Source organism: Equus przewalskii, chromosome 4 (genome assembly GCF_037783145.1).
Source record: "Equus przewalskii isolate Varuska chromosome 4, EquPr2, whole genome shotgun sequence".
Lineage (NCBI taxonomy): Eukaryota > Metazoa > Chordata > Mammalia > Perissodactyla > Equidae > Equus > Equus przewalskii.
The window spans coordinates 2,984,225-2,997,536 of record NC_091834.1 but is presented as its reverse complement, the minus strand read 5'-3'; the positions used below and the strand labels follow the sequence as shown (position 1 = coordinate 2,997,536).

Below are 13,312 nucleotides of genomic sequence, written 5' to 3'. Positions count from 1 at the left end.
CCACTGTGAGAGACCAGCCGGGAGAAAGAAGGGAAAGCGAGAGGAATCAAGTGGCTCCCCCCTTTTGCTGATGCTTTCCATCAGCAGAATTTTCACAGAATATAACAACTTCCTGTTAAGATAGAAAACAGTTCGTAGCTTCCCAACCCCAGCATTACAGAGAATGGCGGTCATAGGGCTGAAAGAGAACAGATAAATGCCAGTGAGAGGTTATATTAAATCCAAAATTCTTGAAGGTGTTCTTCTGTGTGCCTGACGCTTTGAACCTCTTACGTAGCATTTGCATCCCCCTCCTTTTTGAGGATAGCTAAGTTAATGATAGCAAGTAAAAGCCCCATTTGCCAGTGTTAGGTGCATGTTTGCTGGATGTGAGGCACTTTTCAAAGTGTTCTCGCATGTGTTGCCTCCCTGAAAACCTACAGTCCCTGTACACTGGGTTATGGTTCAGAGGAGTACACCAGGGCTCAGAAAGTTAAGGAACTTGATAACGATCACATTGGCGCTCATAAGAAAAACAACAGAAATTCTGTACTTTTCAAAATTCCAGACTCTGTAATAAAACCACTGGAGAATTGAAGTTAAGCTCCAGGGTAATTCCTAAAGATGATTGGCATTTGCAAAAATTGGTGTTTTTTTGAGACCTTTATTTTATCACTCAGGAGAATATGACGCTGAAATTTGTTTTTGTGATACTTAAACATCTTAGGAGGTAAAGTGGTGTTTCAAGCTTCAGTCTTGGTACGGTGGGCCAGGATTCTTTCAGTTGCAGGTGGCGGAAACCAAATGCAAACTAGCTTTTGCAAAAAGTGGCTTTTCTTTTTTTGTTTTTACTGCTTACTATAAAAGTTTTCAAAAAAACAGGAAACTAGATCTATTAGTGCAATAATCAGGGTGACCATATGCTCCAGTTGGCTGGGGACTGTCGCGCTGTCCAGGTTTCCTTGTGTTGTCCAGGTGCTTGTATTCACTCTCCCTTCACTCTCGAGAGTCCTGGTTTAGATGGTCAGTTACACAGTCACCCCAAGCGCCAGTATGCCCATCTCGTAGATTAAATAATTCGCAATGTTTGGGGATATTTACTTAATCTGTTTTGTTAAAGGAAGTTACATGCATCATGACATTTTACCCCTGAATGCATCAATGTGCGTCTCTTCAACCTATGCGCATTACACAGCCCTGTTACGATCATCACACCTAACAAAAGGAACAGAGATCTCCTGACGTTCCAGTTCTCCAGTTGTTCCGACACAGAACGTGGTCCTCCTGGGCCCTGGGTTCAAGCGTCGCTGGGCCTGGGGGCTCAGACGGTGTCCTTACTTTGATGCTGTTGCCTCGCTCTCCTTTTTCTGGGCTCATTCTTAGGGAGGCTCTTTCTGCATGGTGGCTGAGGTGGCCCCTGGCAATTTCATATTTCTATAGTCTTTAGTTTTTATGAACTAGGAGAAAGGCTACCTTCAAGCACCTGTATTAGTCCTTGAAAAAGATTCTGATGACCTTGTGGAGCTCATATACCCATCTTTTGTTAATTCCTGTGCCAAGAATTAAGACTGGCAAGCCTGCATTACGTGTCCATCCCTGACGTGGGAGAAATAAGACCATTTGATTGACAGAAAAGGAGGCCGATCTGCAAAAGATAAAGAGGGTTTATGTCTAGAAAGTCTGAAGGATGCTGAGCAGGCAAAAACAAGAGTTCTTCTTCATGTGGTTTAGCATTGATGGGTGTTGAGTGGTTTCCCTAAAGATATGCCCGAGGAGGTTTATGTTCTTCATTCTGAGGAGATCGACCTCTGTTGAAAAGAAGCCCTTTATAGCCTTTGGTTGTTAGTGCCGTCGAGTCAGATTCCGACTCCCAGCATCCCGGTGTGCAGCAGATAGTGTACACCTGCCTAGTCTTTCTGTGCCATCCTCTCACCTTCTGGTGCTGCATCAGACCTGCTCCACTGCTGTTCATAGTTTTGGAAGGGGGTGGCCAGGTGCTTCCTCCTAGTCTGTCTTAGTCTGGCAGCTCCACTGACACCTGTGCACCATGGTGACCGTGCTGGTATTTGACATACTGGTGGCAGAGCTTTCAGCATCACAGCCCCACATGCAGCTGCCACATATGACAACCAGCAGACAGGTGGTGTGGTTTCCTGACCAGGAAACGAACCCAGGCCGTGGTGGAGAGAGGCGAATCTTAACCGCTAGACCACCACCCTGGCTCTTCATAGCCTCATTATGCACTTATTGTAGACTTCCCTGTTTGTATGACACAGACTAAGTGCCCTCAGGTTAATGCCCTTCTTCCGATTGTGATCTTTCCAGGAATGCCCTCGGATTCGTACGCGTCTAGTTTTCTTTGCAGTGTTAAGGTCTGCACTTTAGAGACTATGTTGGGTGTTATCTTGTTCCAAGAGTTTATTACTGAATAGCCCAGTTAGCTGACAGCAAACAATAAAATAGTCTGAAAGAGCTTGTCTAGGGTAACGTTTTAAACTCCTTTAAATTTAGAAAAATAATCTGGCAAGAAGCAACGTTAGAAAAGTTTTTGAAGAAGTGACTGTCAGGTCTATAATTAAACGTCTTTTCTTTCCCTTTTTGTAGTTGCCGCAATAGTGTTATTCTGTTCCGCTTCTAGCCCGCATAGCATCCCTCTGACGGAAGTGATCGGGCCCGTATGGCTCATGCTGCTCCTGGGAACTGTGCACTGCCAGATTGTCTCCACAAGAACCCCCAAACCCCCTCTGAGTACAGGGGGTAAAAGAAGGAGGTACTCGCTGTTTAAAGGGAATATCTTCATAGATTTCTGTAATTTGAATCCGTGATTGTTCTTGACTAGAATAAAAGGTTATCTTGTAAAGTTGCTCTTTCAAATAAAGCAGTGAGCCTCAGAACCAAGAGCTACCAAGTGGTTTCGTTTCTGTATTTGCTTCCAGACCATTTTCAGACCACATGTCTGTATTTGTCTTTGTTTTCTTTCTTAAAGCTCGGTTCTCAGGTACCTAATATCAATGTAGAGAATATCGGTTAGCTGGAGTTGCTGATAACTCCTGCTGTTTACAAAATCTTGTACTTATGAGATGCTTTGGCAAAACCAAGAGCCAAGAAGAAATTTCAGCTAAATTGTATTTATTAAACGCTGTCTGAAGCTGTTTAATATTGCCCCTTGATTGAGTAAGCCTGGCCAGTCTCACTGGCCACTCAGCCCATTGAAGTTCTGCTTTTAGCATCTTTTGGAGCACTTCCTCTTTTGAATATCGTTCGTAAGAGATCGTGTCATTTGCAGTTTGGGGAATGGTGAGATTTAAGCCCTTTTTGTTTTGAAAAGATAATACCTACATTAAACAAATAGCGTTGCTGGTCAGTTAGATTCTAAGTCTCTCTGATCTAAATTTTCTTGTTTCTTTGTCTGCAGATAAGTGGCATTCACATAGGGAAGAAATGCTTTTGTAAATGCCTGTGCAGTGCGATCCTTACAGCCTAGTGCCCACTGCCTGTCAGTGTGAGCAAGGAACAGCACTTTAATGTTTACAGAAATGGGCTGGAATGCGTACCTTGATATTTGGATTAACTTTCATCCAGTAAATCTGAATTTCATTATGTATTAAAGTTCCTGTGTTTATGTTTACCAAAATCTTGAACATACTACCGAGAAAGTGGTCGTTAAAATTTTAAAGCTACCTTCCGCTCTTGATCTCTTCTCACAAAGGAAGTTAAGAAAAGCGGCCCATTTGGAAGTGCACAGAGAAGGTGATGGTTCTAGTACCAGCGACAACACACAGGAGGGAGCAGTTCCGAGCCACGGCACAAACACCTCTTACGGCGTTGGCGCTGTCTTCAGAGATCTCTGGCACGCTGCTTTCTTTTTATCAGGGTTTGTATTTATTCAAGGCTTTATATGGCACAGAGATGCACTGTCCCTTTTCTGGCGCTTCGGCTCAGGTGTTGAATATTAGTGACTTTAAATATGACAGCCCTGTTACGGATTTTGTTTTGATAAATTATAATACTATGTAGATAATGAACAAATAGACCATCAAGTTCATTTGAGATATGTGTAAATACATCTGTATGAGAATGAATATATGTCATCAAGTATATTGAGTTAGGATTTCTTGGTTTTGGTTTCTTTTGTGATATCTCAAGTACTGTCGTACTTCTGTTAAATTGCTTATTTTGTTTTTATCAGCACTGTAGGTCAAATTGGCTTTATTAATAGCCCACGTGAGTTGTATCACTTTTTTTTCTTTAATCCCTGCCTCAATTATCTAAAAACATAAAGGCATTGTTATTTAGAAAAATAAAACGTATACTATGGTATGAAATTTTATTTTTGTACATTGGGCTTTTTTTATAGCTTGTACCACAATAAAGATTTACCAAATAGGGAAATATAATTATAGAAAACTTCAAAAATAATTAAACCTAACTTAATCTTGTGCTATTATTTTGAATAGTTTTTCAGACATTTAAGGGTTATGTTACCAGTTTACATATATATTTAATAAATTTGAAAAAAGTTAAAAAGCTGTCATCAAAGTACTGAGTATAACTGATGAAAGCGCTAAGTTAATGACACTGCAAATTACTGTTTTCAGTCACTTTTGTTAAATCCTCTACTAATATCATTGTTTCATCAGTTTGTGCTTGTCCTCTTCTGATAAAGTTTATCATGCGTTATACAATTAAGCAGTTATATCCTGGGCGTGTTTGCATTGATTGTAATTTGGGGGGGACATTTTCCAAAGTTTTAATAGTTTCTGTAACATGGCATGGAGTTGATTCCCTGACTATTGCAGCTACCTGTTCCTCCTCCAGAGAAGGTAGAGGTTTGGTTTGGTTCTTAGCTTGGGTTGGATTCTGTCTCCCTCTGTTAGTCTTTTTTTCTTTTTAATAGCTCTCCTTTCTAACAGTAGGTTGTGGTAGTTTTATCACTGCAAAGTCAGTTTCTTAGACATTTCTCAAGGCTTTCTGATAAGCAGTTGTAAGTAGCATAGTGGATACGTTTTCCTTTTGGGGGGTTAGTGAGTTGTTTGGGTGTCCAGAGCTGATCCTGCGTTACGTAGCATTTAGAACCCCTCTAAGGTAGTAGGTGGGCGCCTTTGGAATTCTACAACATGCCTGTCATCAAGTGAGATTCAGGCTTCAGTTTTCCTCCTTTTGGTCTGTAGCATGACCCAACTACCAGTCATTGATATTATAATGGATAAATCCATTTGGATTTGTTCCCTTTAATTGTGACAACTATAATCTAAGGTTTTTAAAGACGCACTGTTTTCAACTGTCTCATTTTGTGACTGCTTTGCCAGCATCTGAATGAGACTGTTTCAATATTAGGTGCAAAAAAATCTTAAGAAAAATGTCAGTTTTAGAAGATCTAAACTGAGTTCTAAAATCTTGGTGACGTCTTGTTCCCTGTCACTCTTGGAGCACCTCCTTGCTTTCTGTTTCACGTTCAACTTGTACTTCTCTGCCTCAGCCCTGGCCTCAGCCATTTCTTCAAGGAGTGTGGTGTATAGAAACCAAGATCTGAGTGCTAGATGTGCTAATTGCTGCTGGGCTTTTGCTCCCCCGCTGCGTTCTCAATGGGCAGAGCTAGAAAATGTGCATGTGTGTTTATCTCTTTACATTTGTATTTATTTCTATATCAATTGAGATATATTATAAACCATGGATTTGCAGTGATAGCTCCAATTCAAATACAATACCACAAAGTTCATTTATCTTTTCTCCTCTCCCTATTTATATCTTCCTTCTCTATCACTGAAATATACTTACTTATTCAATGAATCTTCTGTATGTCGCCTGTCTCCCAACCCTGCTGGGCTGCACCTGGCACCCTGCTCCAAAATTGTCTTTGAATGGGCCGCCATTTTTGGCTGCCGCTGGGCTGCCCCTCCTGTCCCACTCCAGCAACACTCTTGCCACTGCTGTTATTACCAGCCCCTGCCAAGCTGCCTCAGTTTGTATTTTGAGCTACTTTGTCAACTCTGAGGGTGGTGCTTACATTTAGTATTTTCTTCGTCGGTTCAGCTTGGTTTGCAGCTGACCTGCATTTAGTTGATGAGAAACATCAGATAGCTACTATAGCTTAGCAACTTACTGTTCATGTCTCCTGATGGTGTCACAGGTGCTCTCAGGAGACAGTGGGGAGGGAAACAGCCCAGAGAAGCTGGGAAGGAGGCAGAGATAAGGAAGGGAGGAAGTGGGAGATAGCTGAAGGGCATCACGTGGAGTGGGCCTGCTAGTCCCTCTGCCCTGCTGAACACAGTCTTTACCCTGTCCTGGGGAGGAAAGAATACGTTCCCCTGAGAAAACGCCTTAAAGCAGCCGTTGTTGCTGACTCAGAGCCCTTCTCTCCAGGCCCTTATCTCCTCCCCGCAGGGGTTCTGGTTCACTCTGCAGGTTCTCAGTCACTTTTTCTACTTGACTCCTGGCCTCCAGGCCTGTGTTTTCAGCTGCCTACTGGTCTTTCCCAGGATGTTCCTGGGCACTTCAGGTCCAACGTTTCCATGTTTCTTCCCAAATAAATTTCCTCTCTTGCATGTCCTGTGTGATTAATGGTTCTGCCAACTTTCCAGTCTTCCTTCACCTCATTCACCTCTTTTTCTCCCCTCCCCTTCCAGCCCCGTGTAATTTCAGTGACCCTTCAGAAATGTCTCTCCAGCACACTCCTCCTCTGTCTTTGAGGGTCTCACATTTTCAGGATATCGAGTGACTTCTTCTCCCTTGGTCTTTTCCTACATCTGCCTGTTGCACAGTGTTGAGGGAGAGTGAAGGGAATGATCAATTACTGGTGTTTCTGTCACTTTCCTCCCCAAGCAGAGAAGGTCACAGGTTTTCTCTGCGCCTTTTATTTTCTGTTTGTGCCCTTTCTCCTCTGCTGTAATCCATTATCCTCCTTTCCTCTGGCATTCTTGAATGATCTTTGTTCTGCAGCTCATTCCGTTGTCTCTCCATGCCTCTTAGGGTCATAGAGAAACAAAAGGCTCAGAAGACGGGGTTCTGAGCCCCGCGACCCTGTGGAGATGTGAGCTGAACGACTAGAAGGCGTTGGAGCTCTGTAGCGCACGTGGGAAGTCTGGTCTGTCTTTCCCCTTTCGTAGTCTTGCAGGAGAAGGTCAGGAAGGAGAGAGGCCTGTTTGTGTAAGACAGAAACTTTCCAGGCTTTGATGAGTATGTTAAGAAGAAATCCTAATAGGCAGTTTCCCAAAGAAGTGGGCAGTGGGAGGTACTGTGGGGAGTATAACTAACCTCTAGTCAGGCTGTGTTCTTGTGCCAGCTTTGCCTGTGCCCGGCTGTGTGACCTGAAATAAGTCACTTAGACCTCTTCACGTTTCTGAGTCCTTGTTTCCAAGGTGAGCGTTTAGAATAGGAGACTTTAAGGTCCTGTGCGGTTCTAAAAATATTTCAGTAAAACTAAGTAACTTTAAAGATAACTTTTTTGTGCATTTTTTTAAAACTTCCGTGTTTTGACCTTACGTGAAGGGAATATACTAGTTTAACTTTTTTTTTCCTTGCAAAACTGATACTCTAGAGAAAATTCAAGGGGATTTATTTAAATATAATTGCCTTTTAATAATGTTTTATGATAGACTGAGTCTGCTGTGAGCATGTTTTAATTTTGTGTGGGACTTACATCCTATTTCTACTAAGCATTTCTTTTGCGTAGCCGTGCTCTCACCCGCTGTGGTCTCTGAAGAAGACTCCTCAGGCATTTGCTGAGTAATCACAAATGTCTTGTCTGTTATTCCCATGTTGCATTTTATGTATTGAGAAAAATTTAATTCTTATAAATGAAGAACCTCAATTGTAGCCTTTTAGGTCTTTATAAGCTACATGATTGCTAATGTTTTTTCCAGAGTATTTCAGTGGGTGAAAGATGTTACTTCTTTATTTTCTTTGTGTTCTTCTTTTCTACTTCTTCCATTGTTTAGAAGCTTGTATAAAGTTTTCCCTTTTTTCCATGTATTTTTATGTTACCAAAGGTCCTATGTCTCCATTGTATATTAAAATGAATTTACCAGAGATATTTATGTATATAGACTAACAGTAAAGTATTTGGGTAAAGGAAAATATTAAAACTAAGTTAAACCACTAATTACAACTTAACCTGATAAGTACTGAGATAGTTTTTTAAAATAAAGCTTTAAAAATATATTATTAAACTATAATAAAATGGGCAACATTTTGGTCCTAGATTTTGCTCAAAGACCAGGTGATTTTGACCAAGAATGGCATGGTAAATTAGGGCATGTCTCTTCGAAGTGCTGTTTGCAAGACCTCAAAACTCACAAAATGAGCTGAACTAGGACATTGATTTACATGTTTATTTTATATGATAGCTATTACATTTCTAAATTATTTATTGTAAAAATAAGATGGCCATTAAAATTTCGAGAGATAACTACCAGATTTAATTATTAACAGATGATAGATTCCGTCAGTGACCTGTCCAACATAAGCTAAGTCCACATAACATGCTTCTGCATATTTTCTTTATAGGTCAAAGAAAGCGAAGAATTCAATTGATAAATCCACTGAGACTGACAATGGCTATGTATCCCTGGATGGGAAAAAGACTGTTAAAAGCGGTGAGGATGGAGTGCAGAGCCATGAGCCTCAGTGTGAAACTCTTCGGCCAGAAGAGACAGCCTGGAGCACAGGGGCTCTGCGGAACACTCCCAGCAAGGTAAGCGTGAGCTCCTACATCGTTGGCTGGTGTGATTTCTCATTAGCTGATGGGAAGTGACTTAGACATGGTAGTTGCCCTTGAACCATGCATGTTCTCCAGACTTTATTCTGTGAGCCTTTACAGATCACGCTAATGAAGCTGGCAGTCAGCTAAAGGAATGTCAGTCAACTTGATTACCAGTATAACTTGGCATCTTCTGAATTGGTGGTTGGCTCCAATTTTTCCAGAATGTTAAAGCACTTTGTAATCTGTAGTTGATGTTTGTTAAACCTTCCCTTCCCTTCCCCCTTTTCCACGTGTGTGTAAGAATTTGTTTTAAATGCAACATCTAAATTATTCTAGAAACTGAACTAGGAACCTGGTTTTCTGTTCACATTCTTTATAAGAAAATATTACCTTGTTTTTCCTACCTTCGTTACCTTTGGTGTCAGTACATTTGTTTTGAATTTGAAAAAAATTCTTGTTGAGGACATATTTGTTATGGATAGCAATTGTTTGCTTACTTTTCCAGGACAATAGAGAAACCCTGGGTTTATTGTAAGAAAGCCTAATGTCATATCTTCTCTCTCTTTGTTTCACTGAATTTCTTTGGTTAAATAATTTATTCTTTAAAAGCTATTACAGTAAAAAAATATGGTCAAATTAAAAGATGTTACCTGTCTTACGTTTAGGAATGTAAGCATCAACATTTGTGTTGAGGAAGATAGAGAAAAGGGGATTCTCTAGTTTTGAGTGAAGTATGTGTTAGTACATGACAGTACGTGTATTTTCGGTAGCTGTACAATAAGTAGCATGGGCTGCATGAAATACGGTCACGTCCTCTGATTTTAGATTTTTAAAGCATTTAACTGTCTGGTAAGGTGGACCTCACATCACTGTCATCACTCAACAAGTAAGTTTTCAGTAATACGGCTTTCAGTCACATTTCAGGTGTGTATCACCTGCCAAAGTGACATGAGAGGAACGTGAAAGTGTCAGTAACACTCGTACCCGGGAGCTTGTCAGTGTCAGGGTTTCTGAAATGTGGATGTCTCTTACGAATTGATACATCGTAATGCTGTCTGTCTGCACACGATCAACTACCATTCGCCTCCAGCCTCATAAGCCATTGTTAATCAGCAGTGGTCTTAGAATTGACGGTATTATCAGTTTGTGAAAATAGTACAATTAGTTAATCTCAGGTCTCTCAGCTTCTTCTAAATGGTCTCTGTTCTGCTTTTATCCTATTTTCTATTTCTTTATTTTGTAAGCTATTTCAAATCCTTTTGTGAACAGAAACATTATAGGACGATATTTGACAAATGGCTGTTGAATTACTCTTAAAACTAAAATAACAATATAGTCACTGATTTAAGTCAATTTTTTCAAAAAGTCAGGTAGTACTAATCAGTTACGTTAAGGTTCTTGAAGGTATTTGAAGGTGTGTGTATACATGTATGTATAACTTAAAATGTTGTGGTTTTAAAGCTGCGAGGTCAGTCAGAAATTACCAGTACTGCTCTTTGTGTATCCCAACTTAGGACAGCCAAAGGACAATAGCAAACGTCTCTGATGAAGTCTCCAGTGAGGAAGGTCCTGACACAGGATACCCACTACGCCGCCACGTGGACAGGCCTTCCGAGAGTGTTTTCCGGAACAGAAAGTCACACCATTATAAGAAACAGCACCCTAATGAGGTACATGCTTTGGCCTTACATCTATACACGCATAACTGTTTTGTATGTTACTAATTTACAGCTTATTTCAACAACTGAATATAATTATGGAAATAACGATATTTCCCATCAGTACTAATATCTTACATAGAGTAGTAGTTTTAGATTTGTGTGTTGCCCACGATAAATAGCTCTCCATTTGTACTCATTTTGTGCCTTATCTCTAAAGACTCTTACATTCCGTTTACATCTAGAGAAGACCGTCCTGGAGAGTCAGTCTGTGAGCTCTTGTGTTAGTCTTTTCCACAGTTTGAAAGGCTTTATGACCTCTTGACTATAACAAAGTTAGTATTCCAAGTGAAATCTTTCATGTTGCTGTCACCAGTGAAGTTGCCCATACTGTAAGATTCAATTCTTTTTTCTTCTTTGACTCTGTTTTCTTTAATAATTTGTTTTTCTCTAAACTCTTTCCAACTTTATCACCTCTCTTGAAACTATGTAAATAGAAAAAGAATTCCATTCTGTTGTATTTTCAGTTTTTATTCTAAGGACAGAACATTTCATTATCTCGCTTCAAGGCGAATGAATTGCTCCTTATGTCACTTTTTGATAAGCATTACCTTTTACTTGTTTTGGACTGTGAGAATTTTTTTTCTTGATGATTTAGGGTTACACTTTTGAGAAGTCAAATATTATGCTGTGCTGCCCTGTGAATACCTTGAGGGCTGTAAGATCATCAGAGTTGCTTGTTGCTTGTCCTCTTCTCTGTCATCGTGTCTCCCCGTGGGTCTTTCTGGTGACTGGCTGTTTCTTCCCCCCGTGGCTGCAGTCAGGCAGACGTGAATGCAGTGTGTCTCTTCGTGATGTCCTCGCCCACATCATCTGATGCGCAGCCGCCTGTTCCTAGCCAGTTAACCGTGCTGGTGAAGTTCAGTCGTACTCTTCACGCACTTAGAGGTCAGCTGGTCCTGGAAGGGACTTGGGACCTCCTGTAGCAGGTCTCCACTCGCCTATATTTTAAGTTATTTGGCTTTAGATGTACTTTTCTCACCCTGTAATCTTTACTCTTCTTTATTTGCACCTGTATTTTGAACTTCTGAGATTCTTGAGAGGCAAAACATTATTCTACTAATCTTGGTTTTTAAATAGATGTATTGCTTAAAATCTTCTAAGATTTCAAGCTAAGGTTGATAATTAGCTAATAGGCATTGATTGTTTTAAATCATTTTTAATGGTGTAAAAGATTACATAAAAATAAAATCAAGTCTTCAGATTCTTCATCTGTAAAGTGAGGAACTTTAGGTGAGAAGATATTTTAAAAACTGCATTTCAGTTCCAAAAAATTTTGACTCTCAATTCAACCCAACTTTGAAAGGTATTTAAAAAAAAGCAAAACAAAACCTCCTTTGAATAAGTAAAATTGAGACAGGAAGTTTGTAGTGTTGTTTTGCATCTTTATGCATATATTACCCTACTCTTCGAATTACTGTTGGTGCTTTTTCTTTAAGGGTGAGGCACAGAGAAATCGTTTGGGGAAGCACCGTACATGGGGCACTGGTGGGCTCCCCTGCAAGGTCACTGGTCAGCGACCCAGCCGTTTGTTACCAGCCTCCCAGATGTCAATATGGATAGACATGCTTTTTGGGGCATGTAGTTTTTCAGGAAGCATCATCCCGTCTTCTGGTGGCGAGGGGCTGGAGCTGTTCTGCCAGCTACCGAGGTGGGTGGGGGTGAGGTGCGATCTTGTCGTTCAGTGTGTAGACTTTCTCGTAACCTCCCTGCCTCTCACCCCTCAGCCCACCCCCGCTCCGGGTTCTTCCTTCGCCTGCTCGTCACTGTGTCTGGTCGGCTTTTTCCCCTCTCCCGTTGGGAAGGTGGTGGTGGAATTACTTGATTATCTGGCCTGTGGGGGTAGCCTGGGGGTTGAGAGCTTCTTTTAAGCATTTGTCTTGTTCCCACTCTCTCCTGCTTTGTTTAACTCTGCAAGGACCTTTCAGTTTTTATTCCCTATTGTGGATTAGCTTTTCCGCTAATGAAGGCAGCATTTGATAGGGAGCGTGATGAAGAAACCGTGGACTTGGAGTCACACTACTTCAGTGACTTTGGAAGAATTATTTGACTTCTCTGAGTCTCAGTTTCTACATGTGAACAGTGGGGAGAGAAGCTGACCAGCCTCCTCCAATTGTTAGGATTAAATAAATTATGCGTAACTGCCTGCAACAAAGCGTTTATGCTGTAAATGCTTATTCCCTTCAAATAAATAACCCTTCTTCTCTTAATTTGATTATATGCTTAGTTTTAGCTCTCTGTCTAAAGATTTGAAACGAGCACAGCAAACCAATATTAACTTGAGCTATTTTCTTCAATTCAAAAATTTCCTATCTTTAGGCTTTATTCAGCAATTCCTAGTAAATTCGAAGTGGCGATTAATCACCTAAATATTGCAAGTAAAATTCTGTTTGACATGTAAGCAATTACAGGCAATAATTTTTAGATATCACATTTGTAAAATATCCCATTTATTAATCAGTATTTGGCAAAACACATTTATAAAGAGTTATAGGTGTTTCCTTATCCCTGAAATCACCCATTAGTTTCAGTGAAACAGTCTTCAAGCCTTTAATCCCGTCACTTATTTCTGTATCTGATTGGCAAGTCTGCATTAGAAACTAGTGGTAGATAATAAGCTGGCTGTATCAGAAATTTTAAATTAGCAATTACTGATTGCTTAATTCTGTGCCTTGCTATCTAATGACAACTGTTGTGATGAAAACTGCTTGTGCATCGTGTTCTGTTGACATTAGCAAATCTGAAATATTTGTGGAGTGCTTTTTATAAACCGAAGTGGACTGATTTTTAACCTTTATTTCTTTCCGTATTTCTTTTCTCTTTTTATTTCTTTATTCATTTTCCTGCTCAACTCTGTCAAAAACTCTTTAATTCTCCCTCAAACAAACAACCCTCCTCCCAAAAATACTCTAAC

The 13,312-nt window shown here is 40.4% G+C and overlaps 1 protein-coding gene across 9 annotated transcripts in view; it reads left to right on the top strand.

Annotated features, from left to right (window-relative positions):
* The window catches only part of PHTF2 (putative homeodomain transcription factor 2), a 119,823-nt gene that overhangs the window by 81,038 nt on the left and 25,473 nt on the right, over positions 1 to 13,312 (top strand). For 7 of the 9 annotated variants that reach the window (XM_070617005.1, XM_070617009.1, XM_008522305.2 and 4 more), the window contains 4 exons: positions 2,584 to 2,749; positions 3,689 to 3,853; positions 8,485 to 8,671; positions 10,195 to 10,350. In XM_070617005.1, the coding sequence (XP_070473106.1) occupies positions 2,584 to 2,749; positions 3,689 to 3,853; positions 8,485 to 8,671; positions 10,195 to 10,350 (674 nt within the window). The remainder of the gene's footprint in view (positions 1 to 2,583; positions 2,750 to 3,688; positions 3,854 to 8,484; positions 8,672 to 10,194; positions 10,351 to 13,312) is intronic. The other 2 variants (XM_070617010.1, XM_070617011.1) reach the window with 1 other exon arrangement.